This window comes from Falco naumanni, chromosome 3, assembly GCF_017639655.2.
Source record: "Falco naumanni isolate bFalNau1 chromosome 3, bFalNau1.pat, whole genome shotgun sequence".
NCBI classification, from domain to species: domain Eukaryota; kingdom Metazoa; phylum Chordata; class Aves; order Falconiformes; family Falconidae; genus Falco; species Falco naumanni.
The window spans coordinates 27,925,932-27,953,745 of NC_054056.1; the positions used below are offsets into that span (position 1 = coordinate 27,925,932).

The 27,814-nt window shown below is 43.0% G+C and overlaps 1 protein-coding gene across 1 annotated transcript; it reads right to left on the minus strand.

Annotated features, from left to right (window-relative positions):
• Positions 1-1,815: 1,815 nt before the first annotated feature.
• LY86 (lymphocyte antigen 86) lies at positions 1,816-27,814 on the minus strand. Its single transcript, XM_040587503.1, has 5 exons — positions 27,546-27,814; positions 14,105-14,191; positions 12,499-12,627; positions 5,459-5,511; positions 1,816-2,563 (listed from the first exon to the last, which is right to left on the minus strand). The coding sequence occupies exons 1-5, from the start codon at positions 27,658-27,660 to the stop codon at positions 2,468-2,470; spliced, it is 480 nt and encodes a 159-aa protein (XP_040443437.1). The 5' UTR covers positions 27,661-27,814; the 3' UTR covers positions 1,816-2,467.

Consider the following 27,814-nt stretch of genomic DNA (forward strand, 5'->3'; position numbering starts at 1 on the left):
TGGCAAACATACTTTTCTCATGCTGTGGAGAAAGCTCCAGTTAAAGCCTAGGAGTGGGTTTAAGATTATCTTATTTTCAGCTTTTAATTCCAAGAGAAAAATGGCAAGCAATTTTTGTGATGGGAAACTAAATGTTGTTCAGCTGATGCTAGGAGTGAAGCTCTGCAATGCCTGTGTGTGAGTTGGGCAATGAGGGCTCAATGATGGAAGATCTCAAGGGCCAGAAGTCTGATGCTTTGGATATTAAATTCCCACTTTTTGGGTAGCTGAGGCCTCCTGCAGCAGCTTCTGCTACAGATGTTCTAGGGGAGCCCCTTCACCATGTGGAGGCCAAGGCTGGCTTGTTTGCTGTGGTGGGTCTTGAGGTCCCTCCAGGTGTGCCCCAGGGTATAAGAAGCCTGGTGAATTTGGCTAAGATTATCTTGGCTATTGTGGGATAAATTTCAAGTAGAAGTGCTTAAACTGGCCCTGGGTTTGTTTTTAATCTGGTGAATCTTTCATCGGATAACAGACCAAGAAGCTTGGTGGCAGGAATTTGGGTTTTAGTCATGCTTTTGTTGTGTGGTTGTGGTGGAATGGAGCTGAGCAAGTGGACTCTTGTGTGAGTGTTGCTGCTGAATCCAGTTTTATTTGCTTCTCGTGGTATTGCTCTTCTGGTATCTCATGGGAATTATGGGGAGAGAGATGAATCTAAAAAGCTACTGATGTGAGGAGAAAAAACTGAGCTTGTCTGTATTGTGATACTCTTTTATTAGTTATGAAGACCTAAAACACAGCAATGAAGGTGATGTGGATGAACTACTTCCAAAATGGCATCAGCAGTTTAGAGTTGAACCCTGATCTGAGGAGTGGTGGCCAAAGCTGTGATGAACCCCTTCAGCCCTCTCTCTCTCTTTCCCCCTCCCCCCTGCCCACCGTACCCCCCACACCCCAAATCAGGGTGTAATAGAAATGGGCTGAAGCTGCAGTGTGTTAAACATGTTCCATCTTATTTTGTGGCACTTGCTGGTTCATGTTCAGCAGTGGTAAGCCTCTCTGATGCAAGTCAGGCCTCAAAGACTTGTTCACCTTTGCTGGGATGGCAGGTGAGAATTTCACTGCATGGGAGGCAAGCAAGGGACTATCCCTTGCCGCTAGCTGTTGGCTGCTCTGCAGAGTTGGTCATCTGTTCGGCAGGGATGCTCTTGCTGCTCAGGAATTTTTGAGCCGCAGCTTGTGGGCGTGTAGGATGGAGGCCATATGTCAGAGCTTCTGTGTGGCCAGCTGTGAGCCACAGCTGGCCTAGCTGTACATGCTGAACCTCTCCAAGATGGGGCATGCAGCCCAGTGCTCACTTACCATCCTTTGTAGACCTGTGCTCAGTTCCAGGACCCTCCTGTGGCTCTGATTCCTGCCCATACCTTTCCAAATTGAATCTCAACCTTGCTCCTGATCCTTCTCCTATTCTTTGAGTCTCCCAAACAGATCTCTGCACTCTCCAGCCCATAAATCCTAATCCCACGTGCTGCCCTGTGCTTGGTTATCTACCTACCCATCGACTATGCCAGCTGCAAAGGCTCCTGGAATGAGAAAGTTTGGGGATGTGCTGCACCTGGAAGTGTAATTTGTGTTTAGCTCTCCTGGGGCTTTGTGCTCAAAGCAAGGAACAGTTTGTCCTCTGCTAACGTACAATGTGTGTCAACATGACTGATATTTCATATTTTTAAAAGTGTTCCTTTAACTTGTTTCCCTCAATCTTTTTCCCCCCTCCCCTTCCCCCTTTAAGCTTTGGATAGATCCTAGAATCATGAAGAAAAGTGAGAAAAAAAATATTCTATCATGAATTTATTGAGAAGCAAGAAGAGCACATAGCTTAGGTACAGAATGATTTGCATATCACTTAAAAGACATTAAAAAACAAAAAATTCCAGGTAGATTCCAGAAGACTTGTGATATGAATCTAGTGACAGGACGTGGATCACTGGAAAAAAGGCATGTTCATCCTATGTGGTCTTGTTCTGTGGTTATAACAAAATCTATACTAGTGAAAGCTTCAAACAGGCTGCAGAGAAGTTTGAAAATGTTGAGTGCTGTAACTGCATAATATGTGATACATATGAAAACAGTCTTTAGCCTGTGCTAGAAATGGATACCTTCGTAACTTACTGAAAAAAGATGTTTAGGCTCTTCCTGTTCTGCCTGATGCTATTTTCATCCTAAGATGAGAATGTTGGTATTGGATACTTTCTATTTGCAGCTGTACCTATTAGAAGCAAAAAGTGGGTTACAGTGTTTGTTTAGAGATAAAATTACCACTAGAGGGTCTAGTGACTTCTTGAAAATAATTAATCATAAAGATGAATAGCATCAGAACCACCGTGTGGAGATTATTTCCTTCAGAATCATTGTAGCATGCAAGCAGCTCACTTGGCTTGAATAGCTTTGGTAGTATTTGTATGTATGTAGCTTTCTTGAAATTGATTTGTTGCTAATAATAGTCTAAATAATTTTTCACAGTAAAATCGGCACAGGCGACAGTGACGTGATCTTCATTAGTCAGCTTTGCTGAAATAATGTAATCTCCCTGCATGAGACGAACACAAAGCAAGAGATTAGCCCATCAGTAGCATACGACTGCTTCTATTTCTACGGGGGAGCCCTCTTCTTAGAAACAGAATAACACTTTTCCCATCAAGTTCCTCCAAAACCTTTCCTGTCCAAATGTTTCAGAACTGGTAAAGGACTTGCCCATATTTTCTGCCAAAAGACTCTCATCAGGGATATCAATGCTGACAGCACAAGTTCAAAATTAAAACAGTGCAAGGAGAACAAAATGTTTTGATGCATAAAAATTACTTTCGGATCTGTGTAACTTCTCATATTTCTCATGAGCAAGCACAATATGGCCTGTGCTGTTTAGTAACTGGAAGAGGTGCTTCGTTGTCTGGCACTTCTCCTCCTTGGCTCTTGTTCAGTGTGTACATTGTTATTGATAAGAATTTTTATGAGCATGCACCTTGGGGGATGTGTGTGTATAGGTGACTCAGTCTGTGATTAATTCCTATATAATAGAACCAGAGATAGTTCGATTTCAAATTGTGTAGTTAAAACTACTCGTAATTCAGGCTTTGGGGACAACTTGTATCATGCAGTGCAAAAAAATCTCAACCTTCAAGAAGCCACGCTTTTTTTTGCATTGGTCGGAACTGCTCTCTCCAGACACTTGGAGAATAAGCACTGGGCAGGGGAGATGACAAGGCTCACTTAACAAATTGGGACAAAGAGGTGAGCTAGAGTTAATTCACTGTAGATTGCTGGCACTGTGGGTTTTCTTTTTGTTTTTTTCTGGAGCATGGAGGGGACCAAAACCTGGGATAGGAGAACTTGGCAGTAGTGGCTTCCTGGCTTTGAACCATAGGAAGCTCTTGCCCTGCTCAGAACTCTTCTGGTTGTGGAGTAAAAGGAGTCACAGCTAGAATGAGTCTGCTTTCTTGGCACTTTCCCTTTACCATGGGATTCTAAAGCAATAAACGGCCTGTGTCTTCACAGAGAGGTTCAGGTTAAACATAACATCCAATTTAGAGATACCCAGTGGCAACATGCTCATGAGAATACAGGCTTGTCGTAATCGCTGTGTGGACTGTGCAAACGTTCTTCAGGCTGTTCAGATGAGGCTGTTCTTTGTAATGAGCAGACGATGACTGCTGCGTGGAATAACTCCTTATTGCTGGCATGGAGGGATGGTGTTATTTGCCTGATTAATTGACAAAAAAGGCTTCCTATTCCCTTTCTCACATGGATGTTAGCTGTCCAAAAGCTTATAGTTTCATTCATGGAAGGGATTTTGTAATAACTCATTACGATTGCTTGTTAATGATTAGATTTTTTTTTCTTCCTCCAGAATAGTTTTTTGCTCATGGGTAAAAATTCTTATTAAAGGAGGATTGTGAACATTCTAAAATTTCTGGCTCCAAATTCAGCTAATACTCCCAGAACTGGAGCTGTACTACTCTGTGTGGATGTTTCTAGGGCTTCCTCTTGGTCTAAAGACCTATTCCTCAGTATGTTAGTACAGCTGCTCCTGCTGACTGACAGGAGCTTGGGTGCTCCAGTGTGAAACATCAAAAGGTATTGCTCAACACAGCATCTCTAGGCATAGCCTTTGGGGAAGCAGGCTGGTCAGGGCGCTGTAACAGCCTGCATAAGGGGGCCCAGCTCCCTGTGTGAAAGCCTTGGAAAATGAAGGTTGTGGCTGCTGCTATCACTAAGGGAAGACTGAAATATAAGAGACAGTAGCTGTTACAAAGGCTCAGTCCTCCCAGAAGTCAGCTATTCTTATCACCTCTGCAGGTCTTGGCAAGCCCAGCTCCCTGAGGAGATTCAAGTCTTTGTTCTGTATCCCTGTTCTGATCCCGTTTTCTCCTTTTCCTCCACCTGACCAATCCAGTGCTAAGGAGGCCCCAGACCTCATCTGTGAAGCTCTGACATAGATTTTGTGTCTGCTGCTGAAGAACTGAGAGCTCATGCTGTGCTTCTCCATGTGAGTGAATCCAAGGAGTGTTTGACTGACCACTTGAACTGTATGCTTTTGCAGTGCTGACCATGATCTTTTCTTCACCACATTCTCAGCCAGATGCTTTTATGATCCAGATCTTACCTTCTTCCCTTCAGTCTCTTCATGTATGTGACTAAAGGTCCTTTGTTATTTCCTGGTCAAATATAGCTTCATGTTGTGTTCAGTTAAGAGACACTGTAGTGCATTCAGCACTTCAGACCTCTCTTGCTTTTGCAATGTGATTTGGTTGACCTTCTAGAAGGAGACTTAGCTGAGTATGGAGAAGACTGCTTATAAACAGCATCTGTAATGGATGACCAGGAAATTCAGAGCAGTGCTTAAAGTACCGCCTGTTTTCTCACCTTTCTAAGAAATTATTTTCATATTTTAAGGCTTCATAAGTCCAGAGAAAGTGTTCTTGGCCCAGTAAGCTGTACTTTCAGTTGCAAGTACAAGAAGACCTCTGTATCTAACACCATATCTGTATGCTGGAAGACATATGATTGCAGTTGTGTATCTAAATTGCCTTTATAGCCAGTGAGGATGAATGAGCTTCTCCAAATTGTTCAGCCAACTAAGGAGTGAGGTGAATTGCAGCTTTTGTCTCTCAGGAGTCCCTTGGAGCTGCTTCTTTTGTTGATATTTTAAGAGTAATAGAGGGGAAGCCTACTAAAGAACTGCCTTAGTGCTGGTGGAAGGATTCAGCTGTCCTAAGAAAACCTGTCCATTTCTGGACAATGGCGGCTCTTGAATGCTTTAAGCAAAACCAGGTCATATTGAAAATGGTTAGTCATGTAACCACTATCAGATCCAGTGTGCCAGCTGTGGGAGCTTGGAATACGCTGATGTGATTGCTGGTAGTCCTTTGATCATACCTCAGCCAGAAGGCCCTTCTGCTTGGGAATACGGCTGTGATCAACTTACCTGTGGGATTTCTTTGATTCCCAGTGTGACTGGTCCCTCATAATAGAGGTGTTCTGAAAAGCAAAAATGGTGATGGGTAGTTAGACATGCAACACGTGAAGGAAGCAGGCAACTGGTTGTAGATGCATTTTTGTAATAGCACTTCGAAGTGCACCAGTGACAAGTGTTACGGAACTGCAAGGTGCTCTGTATAGTCTTGCCCCAGCCCTTCTGAGAGAAATGTCAGGATGCGTACTGCCTTACGGGGAAAGCAGGGCAGAGTCTGGGCTCAAGGAGGACCTGCAGCCTCTGTCTGAGTAGAGGAGGGGGGCATGGCTTTGCACAGCTGGGTGCGTGTTCCTATGTCAGCCTGCATCCTGCAAATGGGGAAAAGAAAGGGGAGAGCGACTGCTGGACACAAGTCCTTTAGCAGGATCTATTAAACACTTGCAGATGCAATAGTTCAACCATATACTGCTTTGGTAACTTTAAGAAAAAACAATCTGAGCTGAGTGTTTCTGTAGGTGTGGACTTCTGACTGCCTGCTGAACATGACCTTAAAGTAATAAGAACATGTCTATCTCACTGTTGAGGGAGTGTTCACCAAGTTACATGATGTACTGAAGCCATCACAAGTTGTTGGTGACTGGAATAGAGCCCAGGAGTTCCACCTTCCAATCCTCATCTCCCTAATCGCAAGGCATGCTTGCTCTTTGCTGTTGAAGAAAGGGCAACTTTGGCATTAATGGACAGAATTAGCAAGCTGTTCTGCAGTTCCTCCTACTTTTTCATAGCTTACTGGGCCAAACTGTGCAGACTTACTGAAAATAAAATTTGAGGATGTTTCAGAATTTCTTGCACAACTTGCCCTCCGCAAGTCATGGAAAAGTCTAAAAACTGTTTAAGGATTCTCTTTTGTAGGTGTCATGAAATACTCTTTACTTTGACAGTGACAGAGGAGTAAGTGTTTCATCATATTTATATGAGTATGTACTGGCATCTTGATGCTTGTCACTTCTAGAGAGTTGTTTTAGTCCACTCTCACTGTGCTGGTTTAAACTGTTTCTTGTGAAATGTTGGACAAAAGGTTTGTAACATCTTTATGTCATGTGGTCCATTCCACCAAGCAGTAGATATCTGACTTGGAAAAGTCCACAGAGGGCCTTCCCCACACATGCTGTCAAATGTTATTCCATGCCTTGTAAGAAATTTATATGAAAGAATAATGACTATAAAATAAACTAGAAAAAGAACAGGAGAAACCTGAGACATCACTGGTCTTCTACACCTTTATATGAATGAGGAATTTGTTAAATGTAATGCCCTAATGATCTTGGGAGGTGGAGAAGATGCAGAACTTCTCAGTGTTGCCCTGAAAACCTGAATACCAAAACAGAGAATAGAGCAAGTACATTTGGCTTGTAACAGCATCCCTGGCTACTTCACCTAGACACCAAGAAGTCTTGTCCTTTTCAAAGAGCAGTCACCATCGTTGCTTGTTTCTGTGCACAAAGCAAAAGCCCTGAAGTCTGACACATCTCCACTGCAGAGAGCGGTGACTCAAGAATTTTAAAAATACAGTACAACCCACTTCTCGGTTCACAACTTCATTAGAGTCTAAAAGGGAGTTAAAGGCACTGCAGGCTGCAGAACTTGGGTGCTGAGTGACTCCCTTGGGACTTGAGCTGTATGTGTGTTGATGTGTGTTAAACCATATTGTGAGCTGCCCCCTCAGGGGGCTGTGGACCATGCAGTGGCGTGGCTCATGGTCTGTGTGTCCTTTTGTTCAGAGAACTTTGTTTGACTGTCTCTCCTTCAGTCAACTCTGAGCCTAGCAAATCTTGGATGGCAGCAGAGGGGAGAGGAAACTGGGCTGTGCATAATCAGCTTTCTCCAAAGTCCTTCTCCATAAGGGTCATGGCAACTCCTCTTGGATCACATGGCTTGTTAGGGTCTCACCTAAACGTACAGATACAAGCATTTAGGCTCTGCAAAGCCAGTACTTTAAAATTAAGTAGGAGTCATCAGGCCATAAATTTGCTTCTGAAATTATAGCAATGCTAATCTCTCCTTCAGTGTAGGTAGAAGCTATCCCCAGCACCCCATCCCACCCTCCCATACACTTTGCTGTGACAAAGTAATAATTACATCAGAGCTAGATGAAAGCGGTCTTAGGACACTGCCTCATTACTCTCCGAGAAGTTATCCATGATTGCTCTGATGTGTGGTAGCTGTGCCTTTGCTTGGTAATTAATGGAGTCACTCTCACGGGCTGGAGTAAAGGTGGAGCTAGGTGCTGTGTGTCTGGTCTGAGGTCCATGTTTGCTGCTTTACTTCAGCATTGCCCTTGTTTAGCCTTTTCTAACCAGAAGTCTTACAGTGGTTCACAGTTATTAGTCATACAGAGCTACTGGAGAAAGTCCAGTGAAGAGCCAGTGATAAGATTAAGGGGCTGAAATGTCTCTCCACTGAGGAGATGTTGAGGGAGCTGGGAGCTGCTCTCAACCTAGGGAACAGAAAGATTAGGGGAGAGCATGTCAATATGTACAATACCTGAAGGGGGTGTAAAAAGGAGAGAGCCAGGCTCTTCCCAGTGGTGCCCAGTGACAGGACAAGAGGCAGTGGGTGCGAACTGAAACACATGAGGTTTCTTCTGAACATCAGGAAAGACTTTCTGGTTTTGTTTTTTTTTACTGTGAGGGTGACTGAGCACTGGCAGAGGTGTCCCAGAGAGGTTGTGGAGTCTCCATCCTTGGATATATTTAAAAACTCTGCCTAGACATGGTCCTGGGCAACTGGCTGTAGGTGGCCCTGCTTAAAGTAGGTGGGAGTTAGACTGAGCTTCAGAGGTTCTTCCCAACCTCAGCTATTCTGTGGCTCTGTAACCAGGCCTCTAGAAAACTCTTGTGACCTTTCTCACTTCAACAGTTGGGGGGGAAAGGACTATGCTGCTTTGAAAGTATGTCCTGATAGGAAAGCACAGGCAGCTTTCATTTTCAGCTACTTGAGATGTGCCAGGAAATAATATGGACCCATAGATCTGCTGAATTTTATCGTTCATATTCACTTTGTACCATGGCAACCTCCTCTGTGCCTGTGCTGGCTGGATCAGGCTTTTCAAAGCCGCTTCAATGTTCCTCTCGCATGAGGATTTCTGCTATAATTCCAGAAGCGTAAACATCCTCCAAGGCTCTAAGGACTGTAGTTTATTACAGCATCCTTCGTTTACATTTTTCTCCATATATTCATACAATTTTGCATTTCTTCATTGAAAAAGGATGAACACATCTGCTGCAGTAAGTGTAACTGTCACAAACACTGAGCTGAGCTCATTGAAAGAATTCTGTGGTCTTTTTAGAGCAAGCACAGATGTTGTTGCAAAAAATGTATGAACATTGGGAATGGCATAAATCAGGAGGGCATTTTTCCAATTAAAAATTTCCTTATGTCTTTATTGGTCTGCTGGTAAGTGACGGCATCTGTCAAGCATGCTGTCATCAGTGACGTGCTTTCAGCCCACCTTCCGTTTTCAACCCTTTTTCTTAAAGACTTAACTGAAAGTGATTTCCATAAAGCATCCTGGAAAACATTTCTAATGTACCACTGATTCAAGCTGTTGTTATTGTATTGCTTGTAGCAGCCTTTTGCTGTTGTTTCTACCAAAAGTAACTTAGTCCTTTTCCCTGCCAGTGAGCAGGCCTCTGGTAGCTTCCAGTCTGAAGCAGAGCCTTCAAATGTGTAAGAAAGAAGTTCCTGAGGATTACTTCAAGTTGCTGGTTATCATTTATCGTGAAGATGCCTCTCATTCCTGACAAAACACCTATAATGAAATTCTCACTCCTCTTTCTCAAATCTTCCTTGCACTGAAAATCTTTATATGTTCTCACACTCTAGTACTATATAAAGGCCCTGTACATCTGCACCCACCTCTTCCTTTTTCTATGTTTTAAATCTTTTTAGAACTTAAATGCTCCATGTTGGAGTTGTTCTGGGACATGATCTTGCACCCATGCAACTGACACACAACTTCTGTGAGTTTTAGGGATGTAGGAATGATATGAATAACTGCCAGCTATAGATGTACACTCGAGTGAGAAAAATGTATATAAATACATAGCCGAGTAAGAAACATCCACTCTCTTTACTGGGGAGGAAAAAGTGAGATGAAGGGGCTAAGCAAACTGGCATTTTAGTCAGCCCAAAGGCCTAGCTCTGTGGTGTAGCTGCTTTCTCAGAAACACGTATCTAAACTGCTCTCAGCGTGATACCCAGTTCTGTAATTCATGTAACGTTCTCTACTTTTATTCACAAATACTATTTTAGGAACTTGCTCACTGTAACACCTACTAAAAGAGGTAATAATGTAAAGAATGGAGGTCTGAAGCAAGGAGGAGTTTCTCTGTGGGTTGGGAGTGTGCACAAGGAATTGTGTAAGTGCTCTGATGGTGCCTTCAGCAGTTGGGCCTGAAAGAAAATTTGTGGGCATACAGAGGATGCAACTGTCTTCTGTCAGGAAGCTTTCTTTAAGCCTGCAAGTTGTGGTTGGCACATTGCTAAATATTGCCCTGGTAGGTCTTTTTCTCTGATTTTAGTGATTGCATTGGGAAATCTGTTAAATCTTACGCAACCGTTTTCTTTGGAGGAAATGGGGAATAATCCACATTTTCTACTAAAAAAGAGGAAGACCTGAATTCGTGTTATGCCACAAAGAATTTAGCAGTTTTGTTGTTATTGTTCTTAAATGGACAACGACCCATTTCCTTGCAAGTTTTGAGCTAACAACTTCACGATAGGCATATAGCTCAAAGAAAAAGATCTTGGAATCCTGTTTAGGAGTCCCAGTGTGCAGTGTCAGATGTGACCTTTGCTTAACATAAATAGTAAATACTATATGATTATGGTGGCCATGAAATCTCTGGCTATATTAAGTCTTCTGAAGTTTTCCCAGTCACGGCAAAAATGTAACGTTATAGGAGAGCAAATTAAAATAAAACCCCAAACACCCAAGACTTTACCACATCCACCTGTTATAAGTCTCTTTTCCTTGTAACTTCTGCTCTGCTTGTCCACATGACTGAGAATACCAACAAAGCCTGCAGCAGAACTACGTTCAGTCTCATTTTGGGAGAGGGAGGAGCAAGCAATTTTTGGCCCCATGTGGAGGTAAGCAAGTTCTGTGTGGAACTATATATAAACTCATGTTGGATCCGGCCAGATGTTGGAAATACTGCCTTTAAAACAGGGAAAAGGGGGCTTTGCATGAAAAGCTTCAGTTGAAAGTGCTATCTGCTCCTCTGTACCTTTGCTAGGCTTCATACTTGGCCATTCACAATGTCGTCCTTTCTGCATAGCTCAGATTTACAGCTGTGCTAATATGGTAAATTATGGCTGTGTTGAATTGCCTCAAATTGGTCTTTAGCTCAATTCTGTGTCCTAAAACACAGGTTAGAATCAAATGTCAACTAATTAAGAAATACCACATTTTCAGTTTGAACCTTAGTCTGAGAAACTTCACTTCTTTCCCACTGTGACTTAATTACTAAATAAAAACAGCTACTGAACAAGAGCGCGTGTATTAAAGAGTGTGGCAGCGGTCCTTGTGCTAACTTACAGAGGCTTCTATATGAAGATATATAGTATTATTTAAACAACCAACTATATATATTTTTATCATCATGTACTTCAATTAGTAGAAACAATCACCTGTCAGTTTAAGATGAAGGGACTTGGAAATCCCAAGAGGTTTTGGCTTTGTGGCTTCATGTGTGAATAGCAGTTTGTGCTCAGCTCAGGACTGACTGCTTCTTAATGTATTCTCTAAAGGATTTTATTTAGTGCTTCATCAGAATAAGGTGGCTTTTCAGTAGGTCTGTGGGTGTGTGTGGTTATTTTTCCCTTGTAATTCAATGCACAATTAAAGAAACCTCTGAATTTTTTTGTCTGTCTGGCTTCCAGGATTTGCATAATTGGTTGCTCATGCAGCATTTCTCTATTATCCTTTGTGATATTTCTATGCTGTGTGAAATGTCTTAGTAATTTTCCAAGGGCTGTCTTAGCAGTAGCGCTGTGCATGGTCTTTAAACTCATAGCCCTTGCACATGAATTACTGCAGTGTTATCAGGATGTGAATGGAAGGAAAGCAGAGCTTCTGAAACTAACTGGTGCTCTAACAACTTTGAAACTTCCTTGCAACTCTACCTGTTTATTGTAAAATCAGCCTAGAGGTGATCGTGACATAAGAGGGATTTCAAAATAACTATTTAAGACATGCAGCTATTACAGTCCAGAGGCATAGACAGACCATAGATCTTCTGGACGTAGCATTTCCAGTTTTGCACTGCCTGGCCTGGGTCGTGGCAGAGGAGACTTTGAGGTGCCCAAGCTCACCTGGGACCAAAGATGCTTGCTTTCTGGGGGCAGCTAATGCCATGGTGAACCAACTAGTGCAAGTCTGCACCAGTTGGCAGTTTGACTGGCACAAACTGAAGTCATCTGACTGTTGCATAGGCAAGTGCTGAGCAGAAACAAGATGCAAACTATAGATGGTATCAAATGGTGTCTTGGTTCAAATATCCTTATCCAAGGGTAACTCATTTTAAAGTGAGTTAAGAATTGCCTTTAAGGTCAGGAAGTATTACTTGCTTAATAGTGAAGAACATGTTCAGAAGGGCTTGTTTGTTTGCTCAGCCATTTCTTTTACAGAACCGGCCTTTATTTTTGTCATACTTCTTGCTCACATGACAACCATGTGGCTATAAATAGGGCTTATGAATGTCTCTGCTGTTGGATAGGGTCACGTTACCACAGTTATTTTTTATGGACTTGAAATCCCACGTGCATGCCATATTCTGTGATTAAAAGAAAAGCAAGCGAACAGGTTAGGGGAAAAAGCAGGCTCTGAAATTAAAACGTCTCTGTCCTACTGTGTTTCTGTCATCCATTAACATGCTGTTGAAGTAAACAGAACATTACGATGTATTGGTGCATTCAACAGCACAGCAGGTGCATCCTGCTTGGAGTATTCAGTAGCCATCAAACACTTAGAGTGCTGCCTAAATTACCTCCTTTCTTCTTTCCACAGAAAATAAGTTTAGAATGACCCGGCTCGCAGAGCGCCTCTGAGTAGGATAAGACGGTCTTCCCGTTTATGATCAGGTCAACCTTGGCGTACAGTTCCTTGATGTTGTGTCCTACACAGAAAGCAGAAGGAGAGCTCAGAGAAAGTGCAAGGGTAAACAGGTTCACTTTGCTTTTTAAGAGGTTCAATTTTTTCCCCTCTGCTGTTTAAGCCATTGAATGTTTTCCTCTTCACTGAGAACCCCTGATACATAAGAAATCCATGCTTTTGGAACAGGTCTCTAAGTTCCTTAAGGTATATGACAGGGGACATAATAGCATATATCTTTATTGTTAGAGAATGGTTATGGGCATAGTTTATTTGACTTGGAGGCCAACTGTCACAGTAAATCTTGCCTGCATACATCTAAACATTCCTTTCTATTGAGCCTAGCAGAGGGATCATGTCCAGTGGACCCCCGGGGGCAACCCATGGCCTGTACCTGCTGCTTGGGAAAACGTTAAGTGGCCTGAGCCAGCCTGTGCCAAAGACCAGCACAGCAGCTTGCCAGTACTGGGAAGCTGCTTGCTTGTGCCTGGCTTGCTAATATAGATACAGCCAGCGAGGCTACTGGATTTGGATTTAGAGGGCCAACTCAGAGTTACCGGAAAAGTATTTGCAAATGACTGTAATGTGATTTGCAGGCTTGTTTGACTTTGCAGCCACCTGAAAACTGATGCTCCCCAGGCAAAAGGGCAGCATGTCTCACAGGAGGGAAACCTTTTGCATGCAAGGGAGCATTCCCAAGCGCTAAGGCACTTGGCACGCAAACTTATTTTCAGCACCAGGAGCATATAGCAGAGCTCTCATATTTATGCTCTAGTAGTAGAGGTTCTAGGTGAGCTTGGGGCCAACAGGGTTGCCAGAAGGTGGCTTTCGTGTGCAAAGATCACAAAGCAAGGTATGGCTGATAACTTGCACACCCAGCCCATTAGCTCAAACGCAGTTCTGCTTTTGACCTTTTATTGCTGATCAGTCAAGTGCTGAAGGGTACAATGACAATTTCAGCTAGCATAGGTGGTGAGCTGATGGCGTGGCTGCGTTGCCTCAGGCTAGCACTTCCCCAGCGCTCCCCCAGCATGCTTCTCTGCATGCCCAGGAGAGGCAGAGAGGTGCCCACACCTTGCTCTGTGGGAGTCTCTTCAGTCTCCTACCTGGAAAGGTGAGCTTTAGCAATTTGGTGAGCACTGCTGGTGCTGATGCAAGGGCATGGGTGCTGTAGCTGTCTCATTTAACAAGACTTGCCCAGAAGACTTAGCCGTGAAGACAAGCTCTAGAGCAGCCCTCACCCTGGCAATCCATATGTAAAAATGAAGGGTAGGAGAGGAATAGGGGCTGAGGGCTGTTATGACCTGCTTAGGATGACACATGTAGTCTGAGGCCGAGCTGATAACAGAGCTGACATTTCTGTAGCCCTGCACAGGGGCTTGAAATTTCTCAGAAATGAAAACCATTCATATTTTATAGGAGGTTGTCACCCTTACTTCTTAATACCAACACTCACACATGTGCTACCTGTTTATGGTGTGAGAAGATAGTAGTTCGCTTACTTAGGACGATTGCACCTCTGATGTTGAAGGTGTGGGTTGCGATATCAGAACAACGGTCAATGCTGAAAGCAAAATCTTGCTGAGGGTCTGTTTGGAGACAGAAAGCAGTGGGTAACAAGTTGTATTTTTAATGAGGTACTGGCTGTATAGAAGAAAACAATAAAATATAGAAGTGTTGTAAAAAACATATTAGATATTCCTTAAAAATTCTCCATGACGTGCTCAAAGCTCCCATACCCTGTGTTTAATATGTAACTTCTTCCTTCCTGCCACTTGAAGCACATTCAGATGACAGCTTCTATGTGGCTAAAACCTGCTGTGTGGAAAAATGAGCCAAGTTCAGGGACAGCAAGTTCCCCACAGTGGTGGGTAGCCACTACTCGTTCAACAGTGAAGTCCTAGCACAGCTGCTCTTCCCAGGCTCTGCACATCACCATTCCTTCCTCGGCACTGAAGAGCAATTGGTTGCGATGATGTTTTTTAATTCACTCGTATCACAAGATGGCTTGGTGAGGGTGATTGGGAAACTGAATCCTAAAGTGGGATGAACAGTCTTAAAATGAAAATAAAATGGTGTAACTGAGATCCTGCAGTATTTCATGCTGGGTCCACCATCATGTGATATTTCTAACCCAGGAAATATTCTACATTTCTCCCTTTCTGGAAGGCTTTAGCAGAGCTGGGGTCAAAGGGTGATGACTGACATAAATGTGGCTCTCACCAGTTCCTGCAGTACCCCTTTCTCTGCATTAAGCTCCAAACCCCTTGTACAAACATAATTGCTTCCCCCCCTCCCCTTCCCCCTTCTCTCTTGCTAGCCTCCATGGCACTCCATGTGCTGTGCCTTAAGGCTTACCAATGTGTTGCTCTCTGGTGACAGGTGGCAGCGACAACTGACAACTCAGCTGCCACAACCAACAGCATGTGCAAGTGTTTTCCAGAGCTGTGGCTAGCTGCGAAAGATTTGGCTAGTTTGGAAACACACCATCTTGAGTCTCCAGGTTTAAAGGAGGAGATAAAAGGCAATGCTGTTTGCCACAGATCTGGGTCCCTGTGTTGGATTTTTGTCCTCCACATCACTAAAGCAGGCTCTGCGGTTGCATGGTCTGCTTGGGACAAAAAGTTAGTGCCTGGAGTTCTTTATTGGCTCAAGTGTGATGCATCAGAGGATTATCTTTCCTCCCTTTCCATATTCCTATCAGTTGCCACTTTTTTGTTGCAGCTTCAGAGGCTCTTGTGGTTGGGTAGGAGAGCAGTTTCCTGCTCCAGCCAGAAAATATGTCAAACTTCTCTTTTCTCCAGGACCGTTGTGCCTGCTTCCCCTCTGGTCTCTACCACCTCTCAGGGCTTGGTTTCTTCTTTTCTCTGGACTTTTGCAAGAGCCTCTCTCATTTCTGTTCTGTGTGGTGTGGTTAGGTTCAGGAAGCAGCTGTTGAGATTCAGAGCAACAAACAGTGCTGGTTTTCAAATTACTAAAATTGTCAGCTCTGTAATTTCCAGGGTGACCTATGGTCAAAAATGGCACTGCAATGTACGTGGTGCTCTTCTTTTTTTCAGAGACTAAGCTGTGCTTTAGTCAAAAAATTAAATTGTGGTACTTGGGCTCCAAGTCGAATTTTTAGCTCAAAATTTCTCATCAGTAACTGTTTGGATGGAAACAGGATGTTCATGAATCCAAGCTTCTCTGGAAAGCATGGGCTTCTTACAATGAACCTGACCTCAGCGCTGTTTTAGTTTGGATGTCTCCAGCATGTTTGTTTTTTTCTGTAGGTTGAGCTCTTTTGCCAGATGACATATTTCTTGGTGCATTGTAGCCATAGGTGTCTTCTACTGCTCCACTAGTGATGCAACATAGGATTCTGGTGTATCCACAGAGGTGCTGTCTGGTCCCCAGAGTGGAAGAGAGTGCGGAAGCACTCACATGAGAAATCCCAGCAAAATTTGTGAATAAGAGCACTTGGCTTTTGTGTCGTTACTCTGTTGCTGAGAAATGTAAACTTTTCCACTGGCAAAAGAAACCCCAATTAATTTTCTGACTATCTCCCTGTGGAAATTCCAGCTATGACTTTGCAATCCAACATCTTAGATACTGTGGTGTACGTGGGGGCTTCCTGCTGAAATGAGTTGCAAGGATGGCTGTGGTGTTAAAGCTGTGGTGCCAGGGAGTCTGGATTCTAAAACATGTCTGTAGGAAAGGTTGCTGCTAAAAGGAAATTAAAGAAAATAATGGTTTTTAACCATTTGATAAGTGAAGATGTTCATAAATTCAGCTGTGCGCTGTAAAATAAGGTAGTGTGCCATACCCCTCTTTCTTTAAATGTTGAGGAGTCCCTCGTGTGGCAAAGATAACTCGAGGCAATTGCCATTTGTGTTTCATTTCAGATGCACAACTGTTGAATCACTGTCTCTCTCTTATGGAGGTTTAATACTTATTCTTCCTTGTTTGCCTCAGTCTAAAGTGAGCTAGTTAGACTGAAAAAAATACATGTTATGTCTTTCACATGTGCAGAGCAATAACATTTACTGTTAAATCTCTAAAATACGTGGGGCTGCCCTTCAGCCTTCCACTTCCCTGCAACATTTCATAGTGCACAGTACTGTATGTTCTCAGACTTCCCTCCACCCACTCCCTTCAATCTGCTCCCTCTTCCATAATTAAAGCTAGAAGCTCTTCAACTGATCGCAGAGTTTTGCTTTTCCAGTTCAGCTTTGATATATTACCAACACTTTAAACGTTGCTGGCAATTTTGCAAACACATTGAGGTTTATCAGTGAAAATCTGCTTACTGGGGGGAAAAAGGGCATTTTTTGTGTCCCCATCTAGTGAGAAGATCTTGGGCTGCAATGTATTTATAGCCAGCGTGAAGGTGCCTGGGAGCAGGATTTTGACTGAAGTTTCTGTCTAGACAGTTCTAAATCTTTCAGGCAAGTGTTCTGAGGAAGAGGCAAGTCTTTGGCTTTTGTAAACAATCAATGCACTGTAAGATCTCTTAGACCTGTTGTTTGCACTTGATGCTGTGGTTAATGCTTTACCTAGCACTGAACGTACATCTCTCGCTGAAAACTGGCATCTGTAGCACAATCCTGCTTTGTGAGAGGTAAATTTGGGCTGTACCTGGCACCTTGCCACTGATCACCACTTACATGGCATAGTGCCAGCTGATCCCATACATCCCACCTGCCCTGTCACCCATACCTATGTACTCTGGTAGAGATTTATTGACATATTGGCTTCGTATGTGGTTTTCCTTATATACAACCCATAGTGGCACCAGAGTGCAATATTTCAGCCTGGCTTACTATTGTGAGGTGCTCACAACCATGAATTTGGCTGGGTTTTTTTACAAGACTGAGTAGACATGTATAGCACAGCCTAGAAGTTCAGATGAGTTCCTGAACTTTTCTTCCTAGTTTCTTTTCCTGCTCTTGTTCTTGGCAGAAGGTTCATAGGTAAATTAGCTCAGACATAATTTACAGCAGTGTATCTCTGTGGCCTTCCTGGCTGCAAGCCTTGTACCTTTCATGGAGATTATTACCCCAGTAACAGGGACAACAGATGGCAACACACTTTCATGTCTCAGTTATTGCAGTTGTGGGACCACTGGCTCATGCTTCTGCTGAACGTGGGTGTCCGCCAAGCCACAGGGCTGTGAGCTGAGTCTGCCCTTACACCCCACAGCGTCCTGTGCTCTGGGAGGTGATCTCCAGCAGGAAGATGAAGCAGACAGCTGGGAATGAGAACATGCTAACCCACTGTGGTTGTGCCCCTCAGAGCCTGAGAAGCTAGAGGACTACCTGGGCATTACAGAAACTGCATGGCCAGATGGGCAGCACCTGTTATAGGAATTTTTCTGGGCTGGTGTACAACAGCCTCTGTCTTTTATCCTTTTCTCTCCCTTCCCCCATCTTGTTAACCATCCTCTACTGGCTTTACTCTCATCTGAATCTGCTCTAAAATCACATTGTTTCCATATAAGCATGAAAATCAGTGGTACGAGTGAATAGGCGCAGCAAGCAGGCAAGCGTTTTGTGTAAGAGTCCACATCTGTAAGCCTTGAAGTGGTGAGGAGACTCTGCAAATTGGTAAGTCTGGGTGTTTCAAAATACCACTTTTAGGAGCAGATGAGCCACAGAAGTGAATGTAATGACATAGCTGCACTTGGTTAGGGTCATACAAGGACAGACCCATGCTAGAGGAGCTGGAAATTAGCACGAGGAAGAAACATATTTAGTAATCACCCAACACTCCTCACCTTCAAAGCTCTTAATAAAATTAAATCATTAGCCCTTACAACATTCAAGGTGATAAAGGAGAGGGAAAGAATGAGGAACTGTTTGGGATGTCAGGCTTTATGTATTCACTCAACATTTTCCCTTTAATGTCTATTTAAATAAATTAACCTGATGCTCAAGGTTATGTTTGACACTGGAATCTACTTATAAGGTACTAAGGAAGAAGCATCCGGTGAATTAGCAGCTCTCCGGTTGTGCATCTGGATTTCCCTGAGCACCTTCAGTTTAATGAACTTCCCTTTGGGCCTGCCTTCACTGCATGCCACTGCCATGTCCAGACATGGTAGGGAGGAGCAGGTGACCCTCTGCTCAGGGGGAGCAGAATAAATTGTGAGGCTTGTGTTGGTTGAGTCTAGTTTATCAGGAGGATGCTTCATCCCGAGACACTCACCTCAGACATGACCCGCTCCAGGCTTTTGCCTAGTTTGGACAGGCATTCTGCTCTCCTTTGCAGAACTCATGGTATGTTTTATCTCCTGTACCTTTCTGGCTTGCTTAGGCAACATGGAGGTGAAGGAATAGGGAAGATTACAGCTCACATATCCTTAATGTCCTGGAGGTGCAGACTGTAGCAATTCCCCTTTGCAAACAGAGCTTTCAGCTTGTGGATCTGAGGTCTACTTAAACCCGAAGGTCTTGGAGATGTCTAATAGAATAACTCTGCTTCCTTTCTGATAAAACTTATGCGGCTGTAGAGGAAAGTCGGAAGATTTGGTCACAGTATAATCTATAAGCTAAAAAACCCCACAACACTAGCAAAAGAAACTTAAAATATGGCTTAAAAAAGAAAAAAGTGTTTATGCAATATTTAAATAATTTCCACTCCTCTCTCAAGAATACTGAACACATCTTTGCATTAAAGAGCAATTACATACTGCTTGGTTAGATGAAGGAGCAGGCATTATTGACTGGTATTTATGGCCCTGGTTTTGGAGCAAGGCAATTCCAATGTCTTACAAAATGAGTTTAAATAAAGGACAAAGACTTTGCCTCTTGCTATTTCAAATAAAACTCATTTCTGAGTATAACTGATGTCCAAATTTGAAACTATTCAGAAACAGTAACTCAGAAAGCTGGTAGCTTCTCCAAACTTATTGCTGGGCACTGACTGCAACAGTAGTAATGTTTGGGTTGTGAAGAGCAGATGGTGGAGGGCTCAGCCCACAAGCAAAGGTTTGAAGTGGGGCAGATGGAGAAGAGATTTGCCTGGTACCAGGCTGAGGTCACCCAGCTTCCACCTGTGGCCGTGGAGCTGCTGGTGGCCTGGGTGAGGAGCTGGGTGGTGTGATAAGCTGGAGGGAAGCCCCTGTAAAGACGGCAGGTGTGAGGGGCTCTCTGCACCTGGAGGGCTGTGTTTGGGGACGGGGGTGTCCCCAGCATGCATAAAGCAGTTTTGCCGAAGACTTGGCCTGAGCCTCCCTGCCTTTTCCTGCCTGAACCACCTTTCTTGACAGCAGGCTTGTTAGAGCTGTTTGCCAGGGCTCGAGGGGAGGCCCGGTGTCTGAAGGTTCATGGAGGCTTTCCTTGCTTTTGCCAGTGATGGTATTTGGAAAAGGGAGGTTTCTGTGCTTTGTGTGGTATGACAAAGCTTTGTATAAGCCTCTTTAAAAAGACAAAACTGAAAGATGCTGGCTTTGAGAAATAGCACGTACAGATCTGTATTTGTATTTGATAATCCTGATTTGTCCTAGTTAGCTTGAGAGAGAAAGGGAGGCAGGGCAGGCTTCAGCTACAGCAGTGTAACAAGAAAATACTGCATCAATTTGGGCCCAGCAGGGAATGTATTAGAGAGAGAAAGTCTTTGTTCCCCTGTTCTGTTGGTAAGAAAACACGCGCTGCATGAGTAAGATGCATACTGTAACTGCCTGTATTCCTAATCAGATCTGTCTCTTTTCTCTTCGTGCATTTTTTCATCATTCTTTATACTGCTGTACTCAACAGAGATCTCTGGACATCAGTGCTTGCCAGCATGACTGGGGATTCACAACAGACTTGCAGACTTGTGTCAGAAATAGAACCAAACATTACTAGAAACTGCCCTACTGTTAGACACATGCCATGCTCTGGGATATCAGGCTTTACTGCTGATTATACAGAACAGTTAGCAGCAGCATATAAATGGGCTAAATGTTCCCATTTTCCCAGGACGAGCTGAAATCCACTGCAGGAACGTGACAGTAAGCTATAGCTGGAATGGCATGCTCCCTCTGCTGAGGAAACTAGCTAGGTTCCCTCCTGCCCCATCACCGCTGGGTTATTTGACAGGAGCCATCCATCTTCAAATGAAGAGGAAACTGGTGCACTGAATTAATTTGTGGTAGCTTTCAAGATCCTAGCTTTTGGCCAATTGAAGCTCTCCTGAGTCTAAAAGTGGAATCAGGGACAGATCAAAGGTTTTGGATTCGGTACGTGGTAGCTCTGTACAGGGTATTTGGACATCATTTGTCCCTAAGGACCACTGCTTCTCCCTAGTTTTAGGTTACCATAAGCTTCCTTGAAGTTGGTGCAGTCACACCAACACACAATAAAGCTGAAGTCCTTTTATGAGTTCTTCTGAAGTATATCAATTTTTCTTAGATTATTCTGGGTATTTTTGCTGATGGATGTTAAATTGCTGCGAGAACCTGATTCTGTTTTCTTTGGTAAACTTTAAGTGTTGTAGGGTCCAGAACCACTCTGAGGCCTTGATGATAGCTCTAGATGAGATGATGTGGCAATGTCAAGAAAGCCTAGCAGTGCTTCAGATACTTACACAGAAAGCTTTATACTGGAGCAATTATGAGCAACTGTGGATTGTTCTTGCTTCTGACTTCATCCAGTGAATATGCCTTTTGGTAATTTCTACTTTATGTAATACAGGAGCTAATCTCAACTTGTCATGAAAACTGTTCCTATAGCTGTGACATCTGTTTAGTATATTAGACTGCTCCCTCCACTCAGTTCAGCACACAGCAGCAAATGACAGTTCTGCCTTGCTCACAGTACTTCTTGACTGTAATGCAATATGCAGTTTTCTAGGGATATCTCTCTCCTATTTGTTTCCAAAGGGGAGAACACAATTTCCTATGGCTTGCCTTGCGGGCTGTTACCCCTCCTGCTTGTGATGCCTTAGTGACTCTGGCTGCCACAACTAAAGATGTGGCAAAAGGCAATAGGTGGAAAAGGTGTCTAGTCTTCTAGATGTAGCAGCTGGAGGGAAGCAGGAGGGGCTGTCACACATAAACAATCCTCTTTTGCAGTCCGTGATGTAGGACCTTCATTGATTTGGTGAAGAAATGTGCACTGTGTGGAAAACTCTGAGAACTAAATTAGATGAGAAAATTTAAAGCGTGGTGAGAAAAGTTCAGCTGAGGTTAATTCTCTCCACTACTAGTCTCAGTGAAAGCATTAATATTGATTTTGCTAAATGGTTCAAACTCTAGATGCTGAACCTAATGGTTTTGCCAGAGTACCTTGGAGATATGAAAGTCTCCTGCATCTCCTTACCACTTACATTTTAAAACTTACTGAATACTCTCCCCTCTCTGAAAGAAGAGGTAGAATAAAATCAGAACCACCTTAAGAGGTCACGTAGGAGAAGGAAGTTTTAATCCTCTCTAATGAAGTGGAGAATTAAATAGACAGTTTTAATTCATGCAGGGACCAAAATTTTGAAGGATGACTTGCATGTGCACTTACATTTATGCTACCTTGATTCTGATGATAGTTTCAGTTTGTTAGGATCTGGTGCCAGAAATATGCATGTCAACATCTGGCCTTCCCCCTGGAATAAGTAAGCTATACCAGATGAGTACAGCAGCAAGGCTATGACAGCAAGATGGCTTGGACAGAGCAAACAAACAAAAATCTTTTCAAGTGAAATTCTAAAGTTCTTTGATTGTTTGCCCATTAGCGATCTGTGCAACAAAAGATCAGAGGAGAGCTGGTGTTATGTGGCTTTAAATAATTCAGAAGCAATTGCTGGAGACTGCTTGAGCGATATAAATAAATAAGTCCAAGAGAAGCACCTGGTTCAATCTGTCTGCCAAAACTCCAAAGAATAATGGAAAAAGAACCTTCTTTTAACAAGTGTCTAGAAGAACATTTGCCCTGAAGATGCATGAGGTGAGAATTTTTTGCAGACTTTTCTTTGCCAGCTGAAGCTATCAGATTACTTAGATCCTTTAACTAAAGGATATAAATGTGTGGCCAGGGAGGAAAAAGGACTAGTAACATTGGTTGAAATAAAAACCAGAAAGTGATGTCCTATAAAACTAGTTCTGCAATGATGACAATTTAGCAGAGTTGTTTACAAGTTGGTATTGCTGATTGAGCAGGGATGGGTGTTACAGGTCTATTTTTAAAAAAAAGGAAAAAGAAGATTTTAAGAGAAATAGTACATTTGATCTCTTAGTATGTAGGATAAAGGCTATAATGGGTTGAGCGTGTGAGAGGAACCCTAGAAAGACTGAAACTATTCAGCATGGACAGATAAATGATCAGAGGATTATAACCTAACCAGTCTCTCAGTCTCAATTTTTTTTTATTTTATTTTTTTTTTAAAGCACGGAAAGTTTCCCTCAAAGCGGAGTGTAACAGGAGGGTGTCTATACTGCACTATCTGCCCAGAGCAGGTTCTACACCAGATAACCCTGTTGCCTTCAAGGGGCCATTTTAACAGAGATCCAAACCTGAGCTCACAAGTTTAAAGAAAAGCAATACAAGTGAGTTTCTCTATCTGTAAATGCAAGCTCATACTGAAGCAGGCAGTGCTGCTCTCTCCTACTGTACCAATGTAGGGCAGGAAAAAGCTTTATAGAAATGACCCTGCTTGAAGTGTGACATGGGGCTATGCAAGCGGTCATGGAACTCGGTGGGCTTAAGTTCAGTCTGATTTTACTCTGCTCAGGAAGAGGCACTGGCATGTAAAAATAATTCTCTAGATGACCAAAGGGCCTTGTTTCTTTGTTTAGCAGAATACATTAATTAAAGCAAATGGTTACCCACCTGTATCCCTAAATATGTTTCATTATTTTTTTAATTTATATATATGCAGATATGAAACTTGTTGTACCCTTTACAAGTTTTGTATTTAGGTTCTGGGGGTTGAAATGAATACTGATTGATTGCTCCTTCTCCTGAAATGATGGCTATTAACCTTGCTTCAGATGAAAAAAGAAGAAAAAGCAAAGTCAGATGTGCATTAGGAAATCTTTGCCTGTGAAAGTAAAAAATCCCATGTGGTCTGAACAGTGTTTTATAAAACCTAGGAAATGTTTCTCAAGATGCCATCTTCAAATACTACTACTTTGACTCTCCTGAAGATCTCCCTGAAATTACCTGTTATTTACTCCATGCACAGAAAATAAAGTCCTTAATGGTTGATGCTCTCCAGGCCCTTTCTAAAAAATCTTCTGACTTATCCGTAACCTTTTCTGCACAGTCAAGGAATCCACAGTTTCAGGCAGCTCTGAAATCTCCCAGGTCCTAATCTAAATGTGGTGCTTTGCTAATCACTGAGCGCGCTGGTCTGAGTTTGCTGATCAAAACAAAACCAGGCATTCTGAAACACTGATCTGTGGATGCAGGCCTGACTAACATTTCAAGAAAGAGCTGTGAAAAATAGTTGGGAAATGTTTTTCATGTGTCTGCAGCAGTAGTCACCTGCTTTACCCTATGAAGAGGGCCCCACTTGAACACTACATGGTAATAATGTTTTCATGGCTAATTAAGACAATTAGGCTTATGTGAATGGTCTAGAAGCAGGTGCTGGTAGATGTATTGAGGAGTTATATTTTGTAGTTTCCAAACGTATTGCACTTTGCACTTTCAGGTGGATGCCTGACAGCACCGGAATCTGCCCAGGGCATTTTGCTAATGTTTCCTTCCTGCCTTTCCATACCTAAACAATTGCCTTTTAAAATGTAGCTGGAAAGATCAAAAGCATTACTACTGTAAGAATCACTGTGAAATTAAAAGGGATAGGAATCAACCATTTGTGTAGCAGGTTCTTTTCATGTCTCTGCATAGACTTGCCAATTACAGTTCTCTTTTCTCAGTTGGAGATGTTAACCTGTGCTGCTTTTATCTCAGGATCCCTGCCCAGGTTTCTAAAGTGATTTGTGGTCATTTGAGATCTTCCTTCATTTTTGTCACTTGTTCCTGGGAGGAAGAGTGGCACTGATGGGAAATGTCTTGCTATTTATAGGCTGTCTCAGTGCTATGTCTCCTGCGGTTACACAGAGGAGGCAGCATACTGTCTATTTACTTTACTTTTAGACCACCCGTGTCTCAGCCTGAGTTTCTCATCATGGATTAGTTGCTAAGAATTCTTGTCTGATTTCTTTTAGATTACTTTTTTTTTTTTTTAACAAGTGGATTACGTTGATCCCTAGGGTCTTGCCTAGCCCCTTTTTTGATGCATTCCTTGGGGTCCTGGTTACTGAACATTTAGTCTGGTGCGGCTGGGTGGGAATGGGGATTCTTTCTATAGGATCCAGAACATGGAGTGAGACTGGGGGCTTGATGCATGCCTGTATCTTCCCCGTTATAGGGGCAGGATGCAGCTAGAGCAAGTGTTTGTGACAGGGAATGGGGATTTGCTCCTGGGTACAGGAGATCGCTGTGCTTTCTCCATCTGACTTCAGTTATCCACCTAAGCTTCTCTACTACCTTTATCATGGCTATACTAGCTCATATTTTTGGCTTTAGTCAGATTTTTACTGCATATGGGAGAGGATCTGATAAACTGCAAAGTAAAAATGAACACTTAGCTCCTTTTTAAATGCACAGACTGAACTCTTACTAATCTGTTGATAGAGGGCATTCAGCTCCAGAGATAAAATTGTGAAGTACTTGGCTAAAATTCTCTCAAATTCATTAAATTTTGCTTGATTCAACTCTGATTCACTGGTAACACCCTAGAGTTTATAGTAACAACAATAGAGGTGAAATCATGACCCTCTTGAAGCCAACAGGGAATCCTTTACCCGAGATTTCATACCAGATACCTCGCTGTGGCCACTGTATCCCTAGAATGTGTCATCCTCTGGCATATTCAGTGGAGCCAGAAATACCACAGGGACTTCTCAGACTGGAGGGACACGCAGGGCAGTCTTCCCCTGAAACAGCTGAAGACTATGGGCAGTTGCCTAGCATTGGCTCTGTGCTTGCTGACATTGCAAAGCTGTCAAGAGAAGGTTTCTTTGGAAAGGGTCTTGTCAAACCCAGGCACTAGTGTGTCTGTTTCCCCCCGAGAACACTTGGTGGGACACAGCTAAAGAGCAAAGCTATGTTCTGCCCATCTAGTTGTGGTTTGCAGTGAAATGCAGTGGGGACACATATTCCTCTTTCCTGAAGGGGTGATTGACACCTTTGGTGCTGTTGTGAGCTTGCCAGTGAGCTCAGTAAGAGCAGTGCCTTCTCTGAAGGGAGTACGGACTAGTGTACTCAGATTTATCCTCCCCACCTGTAGATTTTTGGGCTCAGCCCCAAACACTTTATACTTTTCTGCTTTAGGCAAGCTACCAGGCTATGAGCTGGGTCAACAGAGGTGCAGATGGCACATACTGGTGTGATGCTACAGATGTGGTAGCCTCTGGAAAAAGGCAGGGCAGAACATTGTTTCAGCAGCTGTAGGTGTTGCTATAACTGAATCTACCAGACCTGTAAGGGAGTAGGAATTGGGCTTCAGACATGGAATCTGATTTAATTCTTACATTGTTTCCATGCCTGTGCAATCTTCTCATCTCCCATAGCCGTGCCTGGGAGAACAGAAAGCCACCGTCAGTGTTGGGACCTGACCTGATTAATCTCTGGCTTGTGCTCCTCAAACTGTGAATTCCTGCAAAATGAATATACCTCTTAACTTTCTGTGTATGGCAAACCAAAATAAGTGATGCATAAGCAATAAATAAGTGCACTTTGTTAGCTAGGCCAGTGGTGTGCATAGTAAGAAGCAATGCCTGACTGACACATGCCCAGCAGACAAATTTCATCATCATTTGAACTGACTCCAACTGTAGCCTGTGCCTCTGTGTCAAGGCATCTCATGCTAACTGAGACCTGTTGAGGGAACAGAATTAACAGATACAATGAATTCTTACTAAAATAAAGGTAATACCAAAGCTTGTATTCAATATCTAAGTAGATATTTTCCTAATGCAGTATACACATTTATAATATGTGAAGCCTGACTTTAGTCTCCTGGGAGCAGGCCAGTAAAGAATAGCATTACAAATATTTATCTACTTCTCTTGTCCCTCACTGGCTTTATCTTAATGGGTGTGCAAAACCACATGAAAGCTACAGGGGAGAAAAAGCCCCCCGGGAAACTCTTTGTATCAGGATGAATTGGAAAAACAAACTCTAGGGTGCTCATTTACCATGAATCGCTTTTCACATCACGTGCGGAAAATGAATGAGGCGTCTGTGAATCTAATTCCCTTTGTCCCAGTTGTAAAGCAGATCAGCACAATAGGAGAGGCACAAGGCCAGCAAAGCAAGAGGTGAAAGCAGGCACCATTCAGTGAATTCATTTTCAGTCACTCCACTGCCGCTTGCTCCTTTTCTTCTCTACAGATTTGAAGAACAAGCAAAACCCTATGGTCCCTGGGAAATGCCTCTGTTAAGTGCTGCTGCTGAAGTCTGGCTAGCACAGTGGCAGTGGTGGAGAACATGAATCCTTCCCACTGTCATGCTGGGTCCCTTGTCACTCCAAGTGGGAGGACAGAGAGCACATAATCACAGCCTCACCACACATTAAGAAAACAGCAGATCAGTGCATTGAAGAGTCTGTTTTGTCCCAGGGGTATAAAGATAAAGATCTAGGGTATCCCTCTTTCTTTTTTTCTTTACCCTAACTTCAAGATTAAAAAAATGTAGTCATCCCTTTCATGCTGAACTGGGTTTTTGACAGCTGTTTATTATTCTGAATTAGGTTACATCATTTCCTCTTCATTATCATCTTTCTAAATGCAGTTAGATTTGTGTGTGTGTGTCAACCAAACCTGCTATATCTAAAAGACTAAAAGTATTCTAGCTGTGAAACCCAATGCTGGCTTGGGAGTGTAATCCTCCCATTCACTGCCCGGTTTATAAACCTCTCTCAATCCATAAGAACAACTTTGTTGCCCAGATAAAAGGAAAATGGAAATATAAAAAATCTTACCACAGCTTTTGTAATATACTTCCAGGTTGTCCTCTTTGCAGACTGTGTGCGTGGGCCATTCTGTGCTGGCATTGATATAAAGCAGGACTAAGATGAGAAGAACTGACGTCTTCATGGTGATGGTAGTAGCTTGCAAGATTACTTCTCTGTCTCTTGCTAACCCTCTGTGAAGGGAAGTATTCCTTCCTTTCTCCAAGAGAGATAGGAGTTACTGCAGTCACGCCTGCAGAAGGGTTAAGTGAACCAATGCAGCCTTAGCTTACCACAAC